General features: G+C 38.0%; 1 protein-coding gene across 2 annotated transcripts in view; it reads right to left on the bottom strand.

Moving 5' to 3' along the window:
• Positions 1-23,104, bottom strand: part of LOC132391519 (uncharacterized) — a 237,636-nt gene that overhangs the window by 118,428 nt on the left and 96,104 nt on the right. For both annotated transcript variants that reach the window (XM_059964806.1, XM_059964807.1), the window contains one exon: positions 15,405-15,469. In XM_059964806.1, the coding sequence (XP_059820789.1) occupies positions 15,405-15,469 (65 nt within the window). The remainder of the gene's footprint in view (positions 1-15,404; positions 15,470-23,104) is intronic.

Genomic DNA, 23,104 nt, shown 5'->3' with positions numbered 1-23,104 from the left:
CTTTATCTCTGACAGGTAGGATTAATGCTATTAAGATGGTTATTTTACCTAAGTTTTTATATATTTTTCAAGCGGTACCAATTTTTATTCCGAAGTCTTTTTTTTACTAATGTTGATTCAAAAATTTCCTCATATATATGGCAGAATAAAAATCCCAGGTTAGGTAAAATACATTTACAGAAGACAAAGAAGGAAGGTGGGTTAGCATTACCTAATTTCAGATTTTATTATTGGGCAGTTAATATTAGATATTTGTTATGTTGGTTGAAAGATTGGGATGGATCTTCTGGCCCTCACTGGGTGAGTTTGGAAATTAAATCGGTACCAGGTTATGCTCTGGGTTCTATTTTAGGGACTTCTCTCCCTTTTGCTCTTTCTAAATTGCCGAAACGAATTGACAACCCGATAGTTAACCATACTTTACGTATATGGTTTCAATTTCGGAAATATTTCTGGTTGACTCAATTCGATTTAAATAAATACTCCTATTGTATCTAATTGCTTTTTCCACCCTTCAATTATAGATCAAGCTTATTCGGCTTGGAAAACTAAGGGATTACTAAGATTTTCTGATTTATTTTTGGACAATTGTTTTATGTCTTTTGAGCAATTATCTAATAAATATAATTTGCCTAGATTTCATTTTTTTTAGATATTTACAGATTAGGCATTTTTTAAGTACTGTACTTCCTACGTTTCCAAATTTTGTGTCTTCAGATATTTTGGAGAATTTGTTTGAATTAAACCCTTTTCAAAAAGGGCTTATATCAAAACTTTATAATATAATTATTAAGATACATTCAGAGCCCCTTTATAAGATAAAAAATGATTGGGAAAGAGAGCTTAATCTTATTATTTCTATTGAGAATTGGGATAGAATTCTTCAATTAGTTAATACATCTTCTATATCCAAACATTCATTAATACAATTTAAGTTTGTACATAGGGCCCATATGTCCAAGGATAAATTAGCTCACTTTTATTCTTATATAAATCCTTTTTGTGATAGATGTCAATTTGAAACTGCGTCTTTAACTCATGTTTTGGTCTTGTCTGCTTTTGAAAAAATATTGGAAAGATATTTTTGATATTATCTCTGCGGTATTAAACCGATTTACAACCCCATCCTATTACCGCAATTTTTGGTTTACCAATGATGGACTTACTGCATTTATCTTCTTCCGCCAGTCGAATGATTGCATTTCTCACTCTGATGGCTAGAAGATCTATTTTGCTGAATTACAAGGAACTTAATTCTCCCACTGTATTTCATTGGTTTTCTGAAACTATGTTATGTTTAAATTTAGAAAAAAAATAGAAGTGGTGTATTTGATACTTCTATTAAATTTGAAAAGATATGGAGATATTGAAAAGATATGATGTAATATGACCCTGTTCCAGGCTTATTTGATTTTCCAGCTTTAATCTTATTTATGTTGAGAGGATCGGAGTTGATGACACTGATGATTATGTACTCTTGTGAGATATTATAGACAGCCCTTTTTTTCCTTTAGTTTTACTTTCTTTTCTTTTTTTTGCTTTTTTTTCTTCTTTATTAGCTATTAGATTAGTAGTTTAGTTATTTTTGCATAATATTTTTTTTCTTTTTTCTGTGTTTTTTTCTATATTATATATTATGTAATACCTAGATTTACCTTGTTCATACATATACCGTATGGTTTATGTTTGGGAAAACTCATTTATATTGTAATTATTGCTTATGTATTCTTTCATGTGTAATGGGAATTTGTATGTTTGTAATCCCTTTATTAATATATCAATTGTATTTGGTAATTATTAATGATAATAAAAAGATTGAAAAAGAAAGGAGTGGAACTAAAATCTTTGCTGAAATGGTTGCTAGTGCTGCTCCAGAGGGTTTAAACTAGCACTGCAAGGGGTTGGAATCAGAATGCCAGGGCAGCTAGTGAGGTGGTTGTGGGCAAAGACGTCTGTTAAGCCTACAGACTCAGTCAGGAATTAAAAGGTTGAACATGATGGGAATATTCTGAGCTGCATCTGAGCTGCAATGCAAGGACTATTGTAGTAAGGTGGATGAGCTTAGAGCATTCATTAGCATGTGGAATTATGGCATTGTAGCTATTAGTGAAACTTGGTTGCAAGAGGCGAAGGAGTGGCAGCTGCATATCCTGGGGTTCCGTTGTTTTAGAGCAGAAGGGATTAAAGGAGGAGAGGTGGAATTCCTATTCAGGGAAAAGGTCACTACAGTGTTGAAACAGAAAAGACTGGACAGCTCGTCTACTGAGATTCTATGGATAGAACTGAGGAATAAGATAGGGATGACCATGTCAATGAGATTATATTACAGACCACTCAATACTCAGCAGCATTTTGAGGTGCAAATTTTCAGAGAGATTGCAGACTGTTGCAAGAAACATAATGTGATTCTAGCCTTGCATATATTGGCTGTGACTCCCAGACTGTGAAAGGGCTGGAAGGGATAGAGTTTGTCAAATGCTTTCAGGAAAGTTTCCGTAATCAGTACATACAGATCCCAGTTACAGTGTGGTACTAGAACTCCTATTAGGGAACAAGATGCGAAAGTGACAGAAGAGAGTGTAGGGGATCGCTTTGGATCCAGTGATCATAATTCCACTCATTTGAAGATAATTTTGAAAAAGGATAGGTCTGATCCTTCAGTTGAGATTCTAAATTGGAGAACGGCCAATTTTGATGGTATCAGAAAGGATCTGGCAAATGTGGATTGGGACTGGTTGTTTTCTGGCAAAGGCATACTTAGCAAGTAGGAGACATTCAAAAGTAAAATTTTGGATGCACGATTGTTTTATATTTCTGGAAGAAAACATTTGGTTGCTCTGGCAGGCCAGGTGAAACAGAATCCCAAACGCTTCAAGAGATAGACGAAAAGCAAAAGGACAACAAGGGACAAAATTGGTACTCTTGAAGAGGTCAACTATGTATGGAGTGATTAGGGAGATCTTAAATGAACATTTTTACGTCTATGTTTACTTGGGAAATGGACACAGAGCCTACAGAACAAAGGCAACCCATAGTGGAGTCATGGACCATATTCAGATTACAGAGGAGGTGGAGCTTGCTGTCTTTAGGCACATAATAGTGGATAAATCTCCAGAATCTGACAAGGTGTCCCCTCAGACCTTGCAGGATGCTAGTGCAGAAATTACAGGGGCCATAGTGAAGATATTTAAAACATCCTCAGCCATGTTTGAGGCTCTGGGGGTTTGGAGGATAGCTAACCTTCTTCTGTAGTATAAGAAAGGCTCTAGAAATAAACTGGGGACAACAATAGCCGGTTAACCTGACATCAGCAGTGGGTAAGTTATTGGAAAGTACTCTATAGGACCTGAAATTTGGATATATTGAGCCTGAAGAAGGATATTCAGCACGGGTTTGTGCGTGGTAGAACATGTCTAACTTATCAAGGATTTTGAGAAAGTTACCACAAAAGTCAATGAAGGAAAGGCAATAGGTGTAGTCTGTATGTACTTCAGTAAGGGCTTTGTCAAGGTCTCACACGGGAAGTACGTCACAATGGTTCAGTTGCTAGGCATTCAGGATGAAGTATAGTCATACATTGGATTGAACATTGGCTTTGTGGGAGAAGCCAGAGAGTGTTCGTTGATGGTTGCCCCTGACTGGAGGCCTGTGACTAGTAATATAGTAATATTTCACAGGGATTGGTGCTGGGTCTGTTGTTGTTTGTCACGTATGTCACGATGATAATGTGATGAACAGAATCAGCAAATTTGTGGATGACACCAAGATTTGGGGGGGGGGGGGGGGGGGGGACAGATTTGCTGGTAGTGGACAGCAAGGAAGTCCATCAGAGCTTGCAGCGGGATCTGGACCAGCTAGAAAAATAGGCTCAGAAATGGCTGATGGAATTTAATGCAGACAAGCGTGAGGTGATGCAATTTGCCAGAACAAACCAGGATAGGTCTTACACAATGAAAAATAGGGCACTGAGGAGTGTGGTAGAACAGAGGGATCTGGGAATACAGATCCATCATTCCTTGACAGGTCGATAGGAGCATAAAGAGAATTTTGGCACACTAGCCTTCATATATCAAAGTATGGATGCAGGACAACAGACATTCAGCAGGTCAGGCAACGTCTGGAAATTACTAGAGTCGATGTTTTGGGTGGAGACCCTTCAGGACTGAGAACAAAGAGGGAAGAGGACAAAATAAAATGGTTGAGGGAGAGGAAAGAGGCTAACTGGAAGGTGATAGGTGAAGCCAGGTGGGTGGGAAAGGTCGAGTGCTGGCAAAGAAGGAATCTGTTAAGAGAGGAGAATGGACCACAAGAAAGACTGAAGGAGGTGGGGACCCAGCAGGAAGTAACAGACAGATGAGAAGAGGTAAAAGGTCATTGGGGAAGGGGGAAATTTGTTTATCAGAAGGAGAAATCAATTGCCATCAGATTGGAGGCTACCCAAACAGAATATAGTGTACACAAAAGGAGGCCATGAATCGACACACTGGAATGGGATGTAACGTGTTTGGTCACCGAGAAGTTCATCTTGGGGCATATGGCGTGCAGCTGCTTGACAAAGTGGTCCCCAATTTATGACAGGCCTCATCAATGAAGAGGAGGTCACATCAGTAGCCCTAGTAACCCCTGCAAATTCGCAGGTGAGGTATTGCCTCACCTGGAAAGATTTCCTGAGGCCCTGAATGGAAGTAAGGGAAATTGCTGCAGAAAACTGTTAAGGATAGAATATGTGCATTTGGAAACCTATGGCTTAACTAAGGAGAGACAGCATGGCTTTGTGCAGGGCAAGTCATGTTTTACCAATTTGATTGAGATTTTTTGACAAGGTGTGAGAGAGACTGATGAAGGTAGAGCAGTAGATGCTGCCTACATGGATTTTAGTAAGGCAATTGACAAAGTCCCTCATGGGAGGCTAATCCAGATGATCAGGATTCATGGAGTCCACAGTGAATTGGCTGTCTCGATTCAGAAATGGCTAGTACATAGAAGGCAGAGGGTAGTGGTTGAAGGGAAGTATTCAAACTGGAGGTTTCTAAGTAGTGATGTTCCACAGGTACAGGGACCTCTGCTGTTTGTGATGTACATAAATAACCTGGATGAAAATATAGATGAGTGGGTTAGTAAGTTTGCGGATGATACGAAGATTGGTGGAGCTGTGGATAATGTAAGAGATTGGTAAAGAATACAGTGTGATATAGATCAGTTGCAGATATGGGCTGAGAAATGGCAGATGGAGTTTAACACAGTTAAACATGAGGTGTTGCACCTCGGTAGGGCAAATGCAAGGAGACAGTACATTGCTAAGGGCAAGGTCTTCAAGAGTGTTGCTGAATGCAGAGATCGTGGGATCTCTGGGTTCAGAACTCCTTGAAAGTGGCTACACAGGTCGATAAGGTGGTTAAGAAGGCTTATGGAATGCTTGCTTTTTTAGTTGAGGCATTGAGTTCAAAAGTCAAGGTTATGTTGCAAATTTATAAAACTCTGATTTGGTCAAATCTAGAGTATTGCACACAGTTCTGGTCGTCCCACAATAGGAAGGACGTGGTGACTTTGGAAAGGGTGCGGAAGAGGGTTATTAGGATGCTGCCTGGCTTAGAGGACGCATGCTATCATAACAGGTTAGGCAAACTTGGGTTGATTTCTCTGGAGTAGCAGAGGCTGAAGGAAGACATGATTGAGGTTTATAAGATTATGAGAAGCACTGATAGACTAGACAGAGTGTATCTGTTTCCCAAGGTATAAATGTCTAATATCAGAGGGCACGCATTGAAGGTGAGAGGGGGTTAGGTACAAAGGGAATGTGAGTGGCAAGTTTTTTACTCAGAGAGTGGTGTACCAGAGCCCTGTTGGCAGCCGATGGAGTAACAACGTCTTAGATTGCTCCTACCTTACTTTGTTGTCTCCTACCAGTTTTTTTTGGAAAGCTTATTATAATAGTTTAATACTGCTTTACTATGGCTGGGAAAATAACAAAAGCTTTTGCAAAAGAAAGAGAAACAGAAGATGAATCCCCAGTCACTTTGGATTCTATCAGCGACTTCCTTAAACGGCAAAAATCGGAATTTTCTGAGGAGTTTCAACGACTTAACAGCAAATTAGATACATTCCAACTAACTTTAATAGAGCATGAGAATTGAATTCAGAAAAATACTGCAAAACTGGCAACGCTTGAAGAGGATGTTGAAGATGCAATTAAACTCTACAAAGAAAAAATGATGAAAAGGATTATCAGTCCAGAAAATAGAAACAGGAGAAATAATTTGTGAATTTTGGGTCTTGAAGAATCAGTTGAAGGTGCTGATGCAACAAAGTTCTTTGCAAACTTTCTGTAACAGTTATTCCCTATTTTATTCACTTCCAAGCCGAAGCTCGATCGAGTATATCACTCGCCAACTTCAAAGCCAGTACCATCAGCTGCGGGATCCAGGTCGGTCATTCTAAGTTTCCATGAATTTTGTATTAAGGCCCTTTTAATTCGCCACACCCATCGACTAGGAATGATTGATTTCCAATGTTACAAGGTTAGATTTGTGGAAGACTATTCGCCTGAAGTCATGGCTGAACGTATGAAATACAAAGAAGTTACGTTGGGATTGTACAGTAAAGGATTTAAACCATCCCTTCGGTTTCCAGCCCATTTGAGTACTGTTTTGAAGAACGGAATGCAAAGAAAAATAAAGTCGGTTGAAGATGCAAAAGAGTTTCTGAAGGCAGAAGCCTAAAACTTATATTTCATATTTGATCAATTTTTTCTTCTGTTAATATGAATCTGAAATAAGGTTTCAATAAGCTTACGTTTTGGCTATTCGTATACTGTCTTCGGTTATTTTTTTGATACTTTTTTATTTTACTTTATCCCTTTTTGAGTCTTTATTTGAATATTATTTTAATATAGCTTTCTTTGAATTTGTTTAAATTGACCTTTTTATATTTTTGAATACTGAGTTATTTTTCTTTCTATGTTGGGTCTTGGTAGGTACATAATTGACCCTGAAGGACTGGAGTTACTGTCAACAGGATTTTTTGGGGAGGGTACTTATTTCTTAGCTTGCTGGCTGCCTATTGGTCAGACTCTGGCGTTGAGTGGGGGAGGGGCTAGGGTCTATTTCTTTCTGGGAGTTGTGTTGGTTTGATTGTGTGATTGTCTGTTTGACTACCTTACCTTACGATTTGCTTTCTAGTTTCAATAACTTATGGCCAGATCTTTTAATTACATGATGACCTGTATTTAAAATGATTCAAAATATTAATTTATTTAGTTTGAATGTGAAAGGGCTGGACCATCCTATTAAACGGAACAAAGTGTTTGCTTATATTAAAAAATTAAAAGCACCCTTTTTTTTTACAAGAGATGCACATATGCAGCTGTGATAGTTTACGTTTTTTTACTTGGTGGAAGGGTATGCAATTCCATTCTTTGTTTAATGCAAAATCACGTGGAGTTTCAATTTTTGTAGATAATAGTTTCCTTTGTTCAGCACAAAGTTGTTTCGGATCCTAATGGTCGATTTGTTATTGTATCAATCACCATCTTACTGGAAGTTGCTTTAAACTTTCGCTCCGTTACATTTCTTACCTTCACACTATGTATCTCCCTTTTTATATTCCAGTTTGTTAATTTATTTGTCTTTCTCATCTGCCTCATCTATATGCTTATCTCACAAGTGGCTACAAAGATCCCTAAATCTGGGAAAAAAGCTTCCACGTCTCCATCTGCCGAGATTCTCTCTGTCCTGGAACAGCATCGACAAGAAATTCTAACTGATATTAAGGTTGAATTTAGGTCTTCTATCAGTCAGTTGGAGTCAAAATTGGATCAGATTAACGCTAGAATGGATGAACATGCCAAACATTTATCTCGCATCGACTTAGCTTCCAAAGATTTAAAACGCCGAGTTCAGCAGCTGGAAGCTATCTGCTCCAATTTGACAGAGCAAAACAGCAAATTTACTTTCAAAATGAGGGATCTTGAAAATCAGAGCAGACGTTATAACCTACAAATTCTTGGTTTGCCAGAGGCCATTGAAACAGGTTCTCCAGTTGTGAGATTTACTTTGTGAGATTTTCTGGAAAGAAATTCTTCCGACTCCACCTGAGTTAAAGAGAGCCCACAGGATATTCATTCCTGCAGTTGTCCTGGGTTCTAGGTCACCTGAATTAGAGAGAGCCCCCAGGATATTCATTCCTTGAGCTGTCCTGGGTTCTAGATCACACCCATCGATACCAGGTGAAAAACCATCTGATCATGGAGGCACGCCAGAGAGGTAGTTTGGATTACCGAGGTAATACAATTCATATCTTTTAAGATTATGCCCCTCAGGTTTTGAAGATGCGCGCTGAGTTCAAAGGCATTATGAAAAAGTTCTTTAATTGTGGACTCAAACCTTCCCTCCATAATCCCGCTGATCTCCGAATTACTCTTACTACTGGGAACTACAAATAGTTTAAGTCGGTCAATGAGGTCCAGAAGTTTATTGAAGGTCTCCCAGCCATTTCGACTTCTTTGGACTCGGTTTGACTTTCTAATGGCCGATAAGTACTTTCTAAAATAAAAGTCTTTTTGCGGACTCAGATTTTATTTGAATAACCTAGTCCACCTTTGAATATCCTTAACTACTGAGAACCATAAATGATTTTAGTCGGTTTCTCTCCGGACTTGGTGTGACTTTCTAAAATGGCCAATAAGTACTTTCATTTAAAAAAAGCGCCTTCTTGTGGACTCAGATTTTATTTGCATAATTTAATCCACTTCCGAATAACTTTAACTACTGAGAACCACAAATAGTTTCAGTTGGTTTGGGAGGCTTAGAGTTTTATTGAAGGTCTCCCTGCCAATTTATTGTATCAGATTTGCTTTCTTTTAAACGGCTGATACTAAAATTTCTCTTCCCTTTCTTTTCTTCTCAAATTTACTTTTTCTTTCTTTCATTTTTTCATAGTTTCTCACGGGTAGATTATTTCTTGATTATTATTTTGTATTAAGTTCTATATTTTTTTTGATGGTATTGTTTCTTTCTATTTGTAATCTTGATTTGCAGTGCATAAGTTAGCTAATTGCTATATTATTTAAACGGAGTTTATGTCAATGTTACGAAACTGTAAGTTGGTTTTTGGGGTGTCTTTTTTTCTTGTAGAGCTAGTTGCTTTTCTGGGTAGCCATCTAGTTTTGTGAGGGTGGGGTGGATTCTCCAATACCAACACTATCTAATGCTTTCTTTGCTTTTCCTTGTTATTCAGCACTTTTTTTGTCCTGATTATATTGATTTATATTTATATTTTTGCTTCCAAACTGTTATTTGAATGTTTGACCTTGTATATGCCTATTACCTTTTATGTTTTAATAATTGATAATGGTTAGCCCATTGATATTTGAAAGCTGGAATGTAAAGAGATTAAATCATCCTGTTAAAAGAAGGAAGGTCTTCTCCCATCTTAAGCAACTTAAAGCTGACATTGCCTTCCTGCAAGAGACTCATATTCGTAGTTTCGATAACTCTCGTCTTATGTCAAGGTGGGTGGGTCAGCATTTCCATTCCTCCTTCCCAGCCAAAGCCAGGGGGGTTTCTATCCTTATCAATCCAAATGTTCCTTTTGAACTCCACAGTAAGATATCTGATACAAATGGCCGTTTTATTATTGTTTCTGGCAAATTATATAACACTAAGATTTGTTATTGTATCAGGGAGTTTAGACAGTAGATTGATTGTTTTTGCTAATGTATATGCCCCCAATGTAGATGATCTAGGATTTTTTGAACATCTATTTTCATTTCTGCCAGATTTGTGTACTTACTCTCTTATAATGGGAGGAGACTTTAACTGCTGGTTAGATCCAGTATTAGATTGCTCATCTGTCAAAGCAGCCACACTTAATAAATCAGCTTTGTGTATCCAATCCTTTCTAACTAAATGTGGTATAGTTGATGCTTGGCTTTTTCTTCATCCGACGGACAGGGAGTATTCTTTTTTCTCTGATGTTCATCATTCTTGTACCAAGATTGATTATTTTTGATTGACAGTCAAATCATTTCATTAATTTGATTGATCGAATATGAAGAGATTGCTATTTCTGACCACTCTCCTGTACTTCTATCTCTAAATCTGCCTGGTCTTATCCCTATGAGTAGATTTTGGCGACTGAATTTAACTCTGTTATCCGATGAGGATTTTTAAAAATTTATGAAGAATCAAATTACTCTTTTCTTGAAGAAAATATGTCAGAAGCGACGTCTAGTTTTATTATATGGGATACATTTAAAGCATATATCCGGGGTCAAATTATTTCTTGTACTGCAAACATCATTAAAAAAAGCTAACAAAGAGAGAAATTAACAAGCTAATCAGTTAAAACAACTGGATCATAAATATGCTTCAGTACTTGATCCTGAAACATATGAGACATATTGAAACCAAAACTAAATATGATCTCCTTTTAACCTATCCAATTGAAGTTCAGCTTTTAAAAGATAAAAGTCCGTTTTATATTCACGGAGATAAAACTGGTAAGCTACTAGCTAATAAATTGAAGCCATTTATAGCTAACTGGCAAATTAACAAAATACATAAAATATACGGGGATATGACAACTGATCACTTTGAAATTAATGACACTTCTAGGGAATTTTATTCCAAATTGTATAGCTCTGACCCTGTTAATGATAATATTACAATGAATAATTTTTTAGATCAATTAAATATTCCTAATCTTTCGATAGATGGCCATAGGGAATTGGATCAACCCATTTCCCAGGAGGAAATTGCTCAGTCTATTCAAGAATTGCATTCTGGGGAATCCCCAGGTTCTGATGGATTCTCTGGAGAGTTTTATAAGGCTTTTTCCTCCTTGCTTATACCACACTTATGTTCTACCCTTACAGATTCCTTCAAGGTAGGAAGATTACCACAGTCTTTTTACAAAGACTCCATTTCGCTTATTCTTAAAAATAAGAATCCTACTGAATGTTCTTTGTATAGACCTATCTCTTAATTTTGATACAAAAATTTTATTTAAAGTGTTGGCTCACAGAATTGAAAATAGAAACATAGAAACACAGAAAATAGGTGCAGGAGTAGGCCATTCGGCCCTTCGAGCCTGCACCGCCATTCAGTATGATCATGGCTGATCATCCAATTCATAACCCTGTACCTGCTTTCTCTCCATATCCCCGATCCCTTTAGCCACAAGGGCCATATTATATCTTCTACAGTTTTGGATGATCAGACAGGATTTATTAAAAATTGATATTGCTATTTTAATATACAGTGTTTATTAAATGTTATGCATTCTCCATCTAAGGAAATATCAGAATGTGTGATATCTTTGGATGCGGAGAAGGCCTTTGACAGAGTTGAATGGAATTATCTTTTTACATTCTTAGAAAAATTTAATTTTGGACCTAATTTTATTCATTGGATTAAATTACTTTATTTATCTCCCTCCGCTCGGGTTCTTACTAATCTTCAGAACTCTAAAGCTTTTAAACTCCAACGTGGAACTAGACAAGGTTGTCCTTTCAGCCCTCTGCATCTGGATTTGGCATTAGAACCCTTAGCAATTGCTTTTCGAAAGTCTAAAGAGATTACTGGTATTTTAAGGAGAGGTACTATTCATAAAGTGTCGCTCTATGCTGATGACTTATTGCTTTTTGTATCTAATGTTACAACCTCTTTACCATTTGTGTTCTGTTTACTGACTTAATTTTAGTCAGTTTTCAGGATATAAATTAAATTTACATAAGAGTGAACTGTTTCCTTTAAACAATTTAATACTATCTGATATTAACCTTCCTTTGAAAATTTTAAGAAAACAATTTATGTATTTAGGAGTAACAATCACTAAGAATAATAAGGAAAATTTTTTAACTTTATTGAATTATGTTTTAAAAAAACACTTTCTGATTGGTCGCCTCTCTCTTTATCACTGATTGGCTGAATTAATTCTATTAAAATGAATATCTTGCCTAAATTTATATACCTTTTTCAAGCTGTGCACCTGTTATTATTCCTAAATCTTTTTTAGACTCTTTGGATTCAATTCTCTCTTCCTATATATGGAAGAATAAAAAACCTCAAATAAATAAAGTTCACCTTCAAAAAACCAAACAGGATGGAGGCTTTGCCCTACCCAATTTTAGATTATATTATTGGGCAGTTAATATAGGAAATATTATGCTCTGGATATATTATATTAACCATGAGAATTGCCCTATATGGACAGAATTCAATTCTGTTATGAAATTTTCCATTACTTCTTTACTTGGATACTCACTTCCTCTATCTTTAAATAAACTAACTGACAATGTAGCAGTCAAACATACTTTGATGATTTGGTTACAGTTTAACCATATAACATATAACCAAATAACAATTACAACACAGAAACAGGCCATCTCGGCCCTTCTAGTCTGTGCCGAACGCTTATCTCACCTAGTCCCACTGACCTGCACTAAGCCCATTACCCTCCATTCCTTTCCTGTCCATATACCTATCCAATGTTTTTTTAAATGAAAATATCGAACCTGCCTCTACCATTTCTGCTGGAAGCTCGTTCCACACAGCTACCACTCTCTGAGTAAAGAAGTTCCCCCTCGTGTTACCCCTAAACTTTTGCCCCCTAACTCTCAACTCACGTCTCTTGTTTGAATCTCCCCTACTCTCAATGGAAAAAGCCTATACACATTAACTCTATCTATCCCCCTCATAGTATTAAATACCTCTATCAAGTCCCCCCTCAACCTTCTAAGCACCAAAGATTAAAGACCTAATTTATTCAACCTTTCTCTGTAACTTAGGTGCTGAAACTCAGGTAACATTCTAGTAAATCTCCTTTGTACTCTCTCTAATTTGTTGACTTCTTTCCTATAATTTGGTGACCAGAACTGTACACAATACTCCAAATTTGGCCTCACCAATGCCTTGTGCAATTTTAACATTACATCCCAACTCCTATACTCAATGCTCTGATTTATAAAGGCCAGCATACCAAAAAGCTTTCTTCACCACCCTATCCACATGAGATTCCACCTTCAGGGAACTATGCACCATTATTCCTAGATCACTCTGCCCCACCATTTACCATGTCTGTCCTATTTTGATTAGTCCTACCAAAATGTAGCACCTCACACTTATCAGCATTAAATTCCATCTGCCATCTTTCAGCCCACTCTTCTAACTGGCCTAAATCTCTCTGCAAGCTTTGAAAAACTACTTCATTATCCACAATGCCACCTATCTTAGTATCATCTGCATACTTACTAATCCAATTTACCACCCCATCATCCAGATCGTTAATGTATATGACAAACAACATTGGACCCAGTACAGATCCCTGAGGCATACCACTAGCCACTGGCCTCCAACCTGACAAACAGTTATCCACCACTACTCTCTGGCATCTGCCATCCAGCCACTGTTGAATCCATTTTACTACTAGAAAGCATTTTGGTTTATTGAGATTCTCCCTTTTGAGTCCCATCTTTTCTAATTGATTTTTTAAACCATCTTTAATGGACATCTTTTAAAGAATGGGACAGATTGGGTATTAAATGATTTCAGGATTTGTTTGATGGAGGGAATTTTTCTTCTCTTGTGGAACTTTCAATGAAATTTAACCTTTCCAATACTCACTTTTTTCGATATTTACAGATTAGAGATTTATTAAGATCCCAACTACATACATTTCTGACAAGCCCAGAGAGGGTCTGCTGTTGGGACTGAAAAAGGCCTCTTTAGATAAGATTAAAGGAGACTGGGAAAAGGATTTACAGATTCTCATATCTGAAGAGAACTGGAAGACTATTTTAAAATTGATTAATTCTTCATCATTATGTGTTTCTCATTCTTTATTACAATTCAAAGTGGTATATAGAGTTTATATGTCTAAAGACAAGCTCTCTTGTTTGTACGCAGTTATTTCCTCCTACTGTGATAAATGTACTAATGGAGTGGCCACACTAATTCATATATTTTGGACATGGCCGAGCCTTGAAAAATTTTGGAAAGATGTATTTCAAACTTTTTCTGTACTCTTCAATGTTAGTTTTAAGCCCAAACCCTTGACTGCCATGTTTGGTATTGTTGAAAATAGTATTACAAAACTGAAGCCATCTAATTTGCTGGTATCGGCCTTTATGTCTCTTATGGCCAGGAGGGTGATCTTGCTCAAGTGGAAGGAGGCTGCCCCGCTTGCTCATGTTCAATGACTATCTGAAGTTATGCTGTGCCTTGATCTAGAGAAGATTCGTTGTTCAATTTCTGATTCTAAACCTGATTTTCTAATGTCATGGGGACCCTTTCTGAGTTATTTTCATAATCTTTGAATCTGTTATTAAAGTATGGTTCTGAGCCATCATTATAATATTTTATATTAAGGTATTTTTTTCTCTTTTCTTTTTCACCAACCAGCTCATTTTGGTAGTGTGGGTAGATTTCTTTTAATAAAATACAATCATTCTACTTTATTTTATTTCATAATTCAATTATTTTTTCTGCATGATTGATTTGGAATATGGGATACTGTGATCATATTACTGTGATTTAAATGTAATGTAATCCGTATTACTTGTATCCTTATGAACTTTGTATTTACATCCATGCAATTTATATAATATTAATAAAAATGTTGAAAAGAAAGTGGTGTACCAGGAATGCACCGCCTGGTATGGTGGTTGAGGCAAACACATTGGAGGCCTTTAAGAGACACTTAGATAAGCACATGAAAGTGAGGATGATGGAGGCATAAGGATATTGTGTAGGTAGGAGGGATTAGTTTTTTTTTATGGGGGGGGTTTCAATTTACTTTTTAGCTGGTTTGGCACAATATTGTGGGCTGAATGGCCTGTTCCTATACTGTATTTTTCCATGTTTTATATTCTATGAGGTGTATGGGCCGCTTGCAAGGATAGATGTCGGAAGGAAGTTTAGTGAGAGGAATGAATAGTCAAGGGAATCGTGGAGGGAGTGATCCATCCGCGATTCCCAGTAGTCGAGACTTACTGTTGAGGTTGTACTAGATGATGGCAAGGCCTAATCTGGAGTGCTGTGTGCAGTTCTGGTCACCTACCTACTGGAAAGATGTCAATAAGATTGAAAGTTTACAAGGATGTTGCTAAGGGTGAGAGGTAAAAAGTTTAGGGAGAGTATGAGAGAGAACTTCACTCAGAGGGTGGAGAGTGTGGAATAAGCTTCCAGCAGAAATGGTTGATCTCAACATTTAAGGTAAGTTTGGATAAGAACCTGGATGGTAGGAGTATGGAGGCCTATGGCCCAGTTCAGGATGATGGGTCTAGGCTGAATGACTCTCCAACTTTCCACCATAAAATGATTTTCAAAATCTCATCTAAATCATATCATCGAACAACAAATTAGGTGATTATCAAATACATAATTTAATATTTCCCTCCACAGTACCTTGTAACTGTCAGAAGGAGGTAATCCCTTTGCTCCTTGGACATGCACAGCTCCTCCTTCTATACCTGCAAAATGAAATGAAACCCATCTGTTCCAGTTTTGGTATATCACCATAACAACTGTGAATACATTTTTACTTAAATATTAATAAAACAATGCTGGGATCTGTCATAAAGTCTACTAATTTATAATATTTAGCATACTTTTAAGTATCTTGAGTAAATATAAATTCTCTAATCTATAAATACAAGTATCAAGCAAATTCTAAACTTGCTTTAAACTATTAGGCTAATTTAAATTACATGTCAATTAATAAACTCATATGAGAAGTAAACAAAGCTAGCACTTAATTTTATCACAAGGAATTGTGACACACACTCAGTGCCTATGATTTTATGGAATCAGGAACTACATTACTAACCTGTAGGATTGTTTTAATATTGTTTGGATGTTTATAAAATGTACCACTTTGTAAATCAGACTAGTGACACATACACAAGTGTATTCTCTACATTTAGGTCAGCTCTTTATACGACCATAAGACATAGGAGCAGAATCAGGCCGTTCAGCCTTCTGAGTCTGCTCCACTATTCCATCATGGTTGATCCCGGATCCCACTCCACCCCATTGACCTGCCCTGACCGATTAGTGAACTATCAACTTCTGCCTTAAATATACTCACGGACTTGGCCTCTACCACAGTCTGTGGCAGAGCATTCCACAGATTCACTACTCTATGGCTACGAAAAATTCCTCCTTACCTCTGTACTAAAGGGTTGCCCCTCAGTTTTGAGGCTGTGCTCTCTAGTTCTGGACAGTTCCACCACAGGAAACATCCTCTCCACATCCACTCTATCTAGTCCTTTCAACAGTCTTTATAAAACATCCAAGAGCACCAACAAAGCACTAATCATTATTAGACTTGACGTGAAATAGCATTCAATTAGAATACTGGACAGTGTTTGTTAAAGTCAGTGCAAAGACCTCGAAGAGAAGGACTTTATAATGCCAGCCTTTTGCGAATTCTGTAGTCAGACACTGAGAAGTGACTTGCCACCTGAAGCAGCTAACATAAGAATGGTAGAGTTAAACACTCTGAGCATCTGGTGCTCCTTTCCTCACAATCCTTTTATGAACAGGGGCATTCATAAGATTCACCATTCTCCTTTGTAATTTGCAAACAGTTGATGTTGTGTTTTAAAAAAAGTCTAAGCTTGTTACAGTTTAAAGAGAATAAAGTGAAGCTAGACTGTACTAGAAATTCTCCGGGTTGAAAGCACATCATTGCTTTCTAAATGATACCATATCTTTTCCCAGTAGTTAAGTTAATTGCATCTAAACAAAAGAGTTCATGAACAAGTTCAGGAAGAGATTAAATTCCATGAACTTGGTCATTAAAAAAACTTGTCATTTAGATACTAAACAGACTTCACCTGGCAGGGTAAAAGCTGGACCATTCAGTTATTATTGCTGCTTGTTAGAGTTATTACCCTTGCACTGATGCACTTAAAATAATTACTGGTCAGAAAATGAACTTCATTAATAAGGAGATATGATTATTATCCTCCTCACTTACTATTAAGCATTAAAGTTATACAGTGATTGCATTTCCTCTCTAGTCCCCCCGTGGTGGGGAAATTAAGGTTATGGAGGGGATAAGAGATCTGAGTTGGCAACTGAAAAGAGTCACTGAAAAGGCAGCAAGAGCCATTAAGCAACTGGGGTCACTTAGTGGGAAGACTGTTCAGTTACTGCAAGTTTGTTTTGACACCAGGTTGGCATGCACGCAAGCTTTCAATCTTCAGCTAAGAAATGCATAACATTTTTCAGTTTAGTGAAAGAGATTGAGAATGAGCAAAGAAGTGTGGTGCAGGTTAGTACCGATCACACTTATTTTGTTTATGTAATAACAATTATAAACATTGATACAAAAGCACTTCAGTAGTGCACAATATTGTGTCTGCTGTGTGTGTGTCCCAAACGGATGTTCAGAGGGAAGGGATAATTATCAAATTGACAAATGAAATACTTCTGTAGCGTACATTTGATTGTGGAAGTCTTGAACTTTCAGAGAAATGTTTGCTATTGTCATTCCAACCGTGCTCTAATACGGGACTGCCAAATTCATGCAGTTTCCCAGAAGTAATGCTGGAAGTCTGCCCACTGAATCTGTGCTTGGTTAGATCTGGTGCAGGTTCAGTGACCCCATTCACTTTACTGGAGAGGAATGATTCCAGGGTGGACTGGCTAGTTTCAAGAAATGTTTTCTTAATTATGTGTATGCACACAATGTGTTTAGTTATTTAAGGTGGCTTCTGGAACTTGTTTGTTATAATCACATATTTATATTATTTGAATGCAAATGTGAAATACAAGGACAATTACTTTTTTATTTTTTTAATTTTGACTATTTGGAATCTTGATCATCTTGATGAAGATGTAGGTGGCCTGAATTGTAAGTTTGCAGACGATACAATAATTGGTGGACTTGTGGATAGTGAGAAAACATGTTAAACAATTCAGCAGGATACAGATTGGCTGAAAACCTGGATGGAAAAATGCTAGACTGAGTTTAATTTGGACAAGTACAAGATGTTCTGAATGTCAAGTGTTGGACAAAAGTACGCAGCAGATGACAGGATGCTTAGGAGGACTGATGTATAGATAAGCCTTGGACGGCAAGTGCATAGCTCAGCCCACTGAGTCTACTACACCATTCAATCATGGCTGATTTCACTTTTCAAACATATTCATCTGCCTTTGCCCCATAACTGTTAATATCCTTAAATAAAGAAAATATCAATCTCTGCCTTAAATTCATCTAATGACATGGTCTCCACAGCTGTATGAATAACCAATTCCACAGATTCACTACCTGCTGGCTAAAGAAATTTCTCGTCTCAGTTCTAAAAGGATGTTCTTTTATTCAGAGTCTTTGCCTTTGGATTCTAGACTCTCTTACTAATGGAAACATTCTCTTCCACATCCACTCCATCCAAGCCTTTCATTATTCAAAGGCAACACGAGTGAATCTGCAGATGCTAGAAATAAATAAAAACTCAAAATGCTGGCAGAACTCAGCAGGCCAGACAGTATCTATGGGAGGAGGTAGTGACGAAGTTTCGGGCTGATACCCTTCATCAGGAGTGAAGTAACATGGGATGGTCGAGGGGGATAAGAAGTGGGGGGAGGGATAAAGTAGAGAGCTGGGAAGTGATAGGATGGAGGGAAATGGGCTAGGGGGAAGGTGGAGAATTATGGGAAATAGAAGAAAGAAAGGTAGGGCTGGGTGGAGATTATAGTGAGGGGGAAAAAGAGAGAGAAAGAGAACCAAATAATAGATAGGGATGGGGGTAAGGGGGAGCAGGGGTATCAACGGAGGTCTGTGAGTTGGATGTTCATGCTGGCAGGTAGGAGGCTACCTAGGCGGGAGATAAGGTATTGCTCCATCGACCTGCGTGTGGCCTCATCTTATCCAAAGTATAATCCTCCGTAACTTCCGCCACCTCCTACGTGATCCCACCACCAGCCACATCTTCCCCTCTCCCCCCACTCTTGGCTTTCCGCAGGGATTGCTCCCTACGCGACTCCCTTGTCCATTCATTCCCCCATCCCACCCCACGGACCTCCCTCTGGGCACTCATCCCTGCAAATGGAAGAAGTGCTACACCTGCCCCCACACTTCTTCCCTCACCACCATCCCAGGCCCCAGACAGTCCTTTCAGGTGAGGCACCACTTCACCTGCAAGTCAACTGGGGTGATATACTGTATCCAGTGCTCCCGATGTGGCCATTTATACATTGGGGAGACCCGCTGCAGACTGGGAGACTGTTTCGCCGAACACTGGCGCTCGGTCCTCCAGCAGTGGCGGGATCTCCCTGTGGCCACACAGTTCAATTCCACAGACCACTCCCTCTCTGACATGTCTGTCCATGGCCTCCTCTACCGTCAAGATGAGACCACACACAGGTCGATGGAGCAATACCTTATCTCCCTCCTAGGTAGCCTCCTACCTGCCGGCATGAACATCCAACTCACAGACCTCCGTTGATACCCCTGCCCCCCCCTTACCCCCATCCCTATCTATTATTTTATTTTGGTTCTCTTTCTCTTTTTTCCCCCCTCACTATAATCTCCCCCCAGCCCTACCTTTCTTTCTCTTTTATTTCCCATAATTCTCCACCTTCCCCCCCAGCCCATTTCCCTCCAGCCTATCACTTCCCAGCTCTCTACTTCATCCCTCCCCCCCACTTCTTATCCCCCCTCGACTATCCCAAGTTACTTCACTCCTGATGAAGGGTATCGGCCCGAAACGTCATCACCACCTCCTCCCATAGATGCTGACTGGCCTGCAGAGTTCTGCCAGCATTTTGTGTTTTCCTTTCATTATTCAGTAGGTTTCAATGAGATCCCCCCTCATCAAATATTGACCCAGGGCCATCAAACAACAAGCTTTTCATTCTTGGGATTATTCTTCCTTAGAACCCTCTTCCCTTGTGTATGGAGCTTAAAATTACCCACATTTTCCAACAATGGTTTGACAAATGCCTTACAAAGCCTCAGCAGGACATCCTTCCTTCTATATACTTCTCAAAAAGAAAACTGATGAGTATTTACCTTCCTTACTACCAAGTCAAATTAATCTTAAGGGAGTCCTGAACTAAGACTTCCAAGCTCCTTTTGCACCTCTGATTTTTAAATTCTCTCCTTAGTCAGAAAATGATCTACACATTTATTCTTCCTACCAAAGTATAAACACCAAACTTCCTTATGTTGTACTCAATTGATCACTTCTTTATGCTATTTTCAACCTGCCACTTACCTGCCCACTCTGGTAATTTGTCCTGGGCCTTCTGCAGACTCTCTGGCCTCCACAATACCATGTCCCTCCACTATCTTTGTATTTTCTGCACAATGCCATCAATTTCTTCAAACTTCAAAAGTTAAAAGTTCAAAGTAAATTTATCATCAAAGTACATATATGTCACCATATTCAACCCATATACATCTATAGAAGTTTGTCAAAGTTTTAGATGACATGCAGAATCTTCATGAACTTCTTAAAAAGTAGAGTTACTGCTGTGCTTTCTTCATAATGGAACTTAAGTGCTGGACCGAAGAAAGATTCTCTGAAATGATAACACCAAGGAATTTAAAGATGCTGACCCTCTCCAGTTCTGATCCCCTGATGAGGACTAGCTCATTGACCTCTGGTAGCTGGTTGCATCACAGCCAGGTATAGAAACACCACTGTCCTTGAACAGAAAATCCTACAAAAAGTAGTGGATATGACCCAGTTCAGCAGGGAAAACCCCCTCCAACACGGAGCACATTTACATGAAACGTTGCCGCTGGAAAGCAGCACCCGTCATCAGTGATCCCCACAACCCAGGATGTGCTCTCTTCTTGTTGTTACCATTAGGAAGAGGTACAGGAGCCTCAGGACTTACATCACCAGGTTCAAAAACAGTTATTACCCCTCAACTGAACTGAACTGAACTTGAACTGAAAGGAATAACTTCATCTGCTCCATCATTGAAATATTCCCACAACCTACGGATTCATATTCATCGCAATTTCTTTATATATATTGCTTGTTTATTTATCTATCAATCTATATATTTATGTATTATTGTTATTTCTTTCTTTTTGTTTCAGTGTGTTGTCTTTTGCACACTGGTTGAACATCCAAGTTGGGTGGTCTTCCATTGATTATTTTATGATTATTATTGTGTAATTAAGTATGCTCACAAGAAAATGAATCTCAGGGTTGTATATGGTGACATATATGTACTTTGATGATACACTTGCTTTGACTTTGCTGACACTGAGTGAGAGATTGTTATTCTGGCACCACTCAGCCAGATCTTCCTTCTCCTTCTTATATCCTAATTCGTCACCAGCTTAGATTCAGCCAATGACAGTGGCGTTGTCAGCAAACTTGAATGCGGTCGTCCAGAACATTAATGTATGAAGTGAAAAGTTTATGGGCTTAACACTGACCCTTACTAGTCATCAACAACCATTCTGAAAAAGCCTCCCTTTATCCCAACTCTCTACAAAACCATGCTAATATCTTGCCTCTAACACCATGGGTTTTTACCTTGTTCATGGCTCAGTAAACTGGTTATGTCTTGCGTTAGAGGCCCAGGGCTGACCTGATATGTATATATAAAACTGCGAGGTGTAGTTATGATAGTCAGTCAGGGTATTTTTTTTCTCAAATACTGGAGAGCCTGGCTTTAAACTACGTGGGCGGGGGAGGTTTAAAAGAGATTTGCAAGGCAAATTTATTTATTTATTTAATTAACACAGTGTTCCATAGGTACCTGGATTGCATTACCAGCAGAAATGGTGGAAGCAGATACATTAACGATATTTAAAAGGCATTTAGACGGGTACATGGATAGCTAGGAAATGGAGGTGTGATGGCAATGGTATGGATTGACATCACAGTTGACAAGACTTTGTGGCCATAAGGCTGATTCCTGTGCTGTACTGTTCTATTCACTATTTGCTTCAGAGAAATGTATATCAAACTCCTCAAGAATATTGAACTCACTGAGTTTCTTTATGAATTTGATGGATATAAAATAAATGAAACATAGAATGATTAAAATCCTATACAATATAAGACTTTTTAAAATTATGAGAATCAATCTACATCAAAAACACTCAACATTAAATATTACCAGAGTGGAGTCCATGAGTTTTTGCCACTGTTAAAGATTCAAAAACATGAAAACAAATTTGCTATTCTGTTTAAAAATAATATTCATGACAGAAAGCTGATTGAAAGGAAAATAAATCAGTCTTCAGCCTTGTCAGTCACATTCAGAGTACCCTATAGCAAATCACACTTTGAGCACAAAATCTATTTAAAAGTAAACCAATGGTAGGCACTATTCATCTAGTCTGGCCTGCTACACATTAACATTGCTTAGGAGAATGCATGAGGTTGGGTGCAATCTCAGCAGGACACTTGTTTCCATTTTTAACAACAGTGTGGGATTTGCCTTATCAAACTAGTGTCAAACTCAATAAAATATTCCCTCCCTATCTCTTCAAACAAAGAAATGACAAGGTCCACATGTCAAAAAAATATAATTTTAAGTTCCTTTAATAAAACTTTTGAACTTCATACTTTCCTTACTATAAGGGATGTTAAATATTGAGAAATGCATCACCTTTGCACAGCCAGTTTGTAGAACTAACGGCTAAGAAAAGATTCTAATATTCTATTTTCCAATGTGCTCAACGTGCCCTTTTGCTAACCGATCTAGAACTGACCAGATTGTTTTCTCATTTCAGAACATGAATAGGTTATATGGCCTCTTGATTTCACACAGCCATATATTGTTCAGAAATACAGTATTTCCACTTCCTGCCTGAATTGCATAATGTCTCAACATGTTCAGTTGACAAAAATGTATCATATTCAGTCTTAAAACCTTTAATTTCCTAAATTCACACTGTCCACAGCATCTCTGAGTGACAATTTTGGATCAATGGCTGCGAAACATCTGTGCTGTAGATTTTTGCCCAAATGTAAGGAAGTTAAAAATACCAAACTTATTTGTCATTGAAAAATTTCATAAAACTAAGGTGATAAAATTGTGCATCATGTTTTATCACTGTAATCTGCAATGCCAAGTGAATGCTTATAGACTGCAACATTGTTTATTTATAAAACAGCTTT

Source organism: Hypanus sabinus, chromosome 3 (assembly GCF_030144855.1).
Source record: "Hypanus sabinus isolate sHypSab1 chromosome 3, sHypSab1.hap1, whole genome shotgun sequence".
Lineage (NCBI taxonomy): Eukaryota > Metazoa > Chordata > Chondrichthyes > Myliobatiformes > Dasyatidae > Hypanus > Hypanus sabinus.
This window is presented reverse-complemented; position numbering and strand designations above follow the sequence as displayed.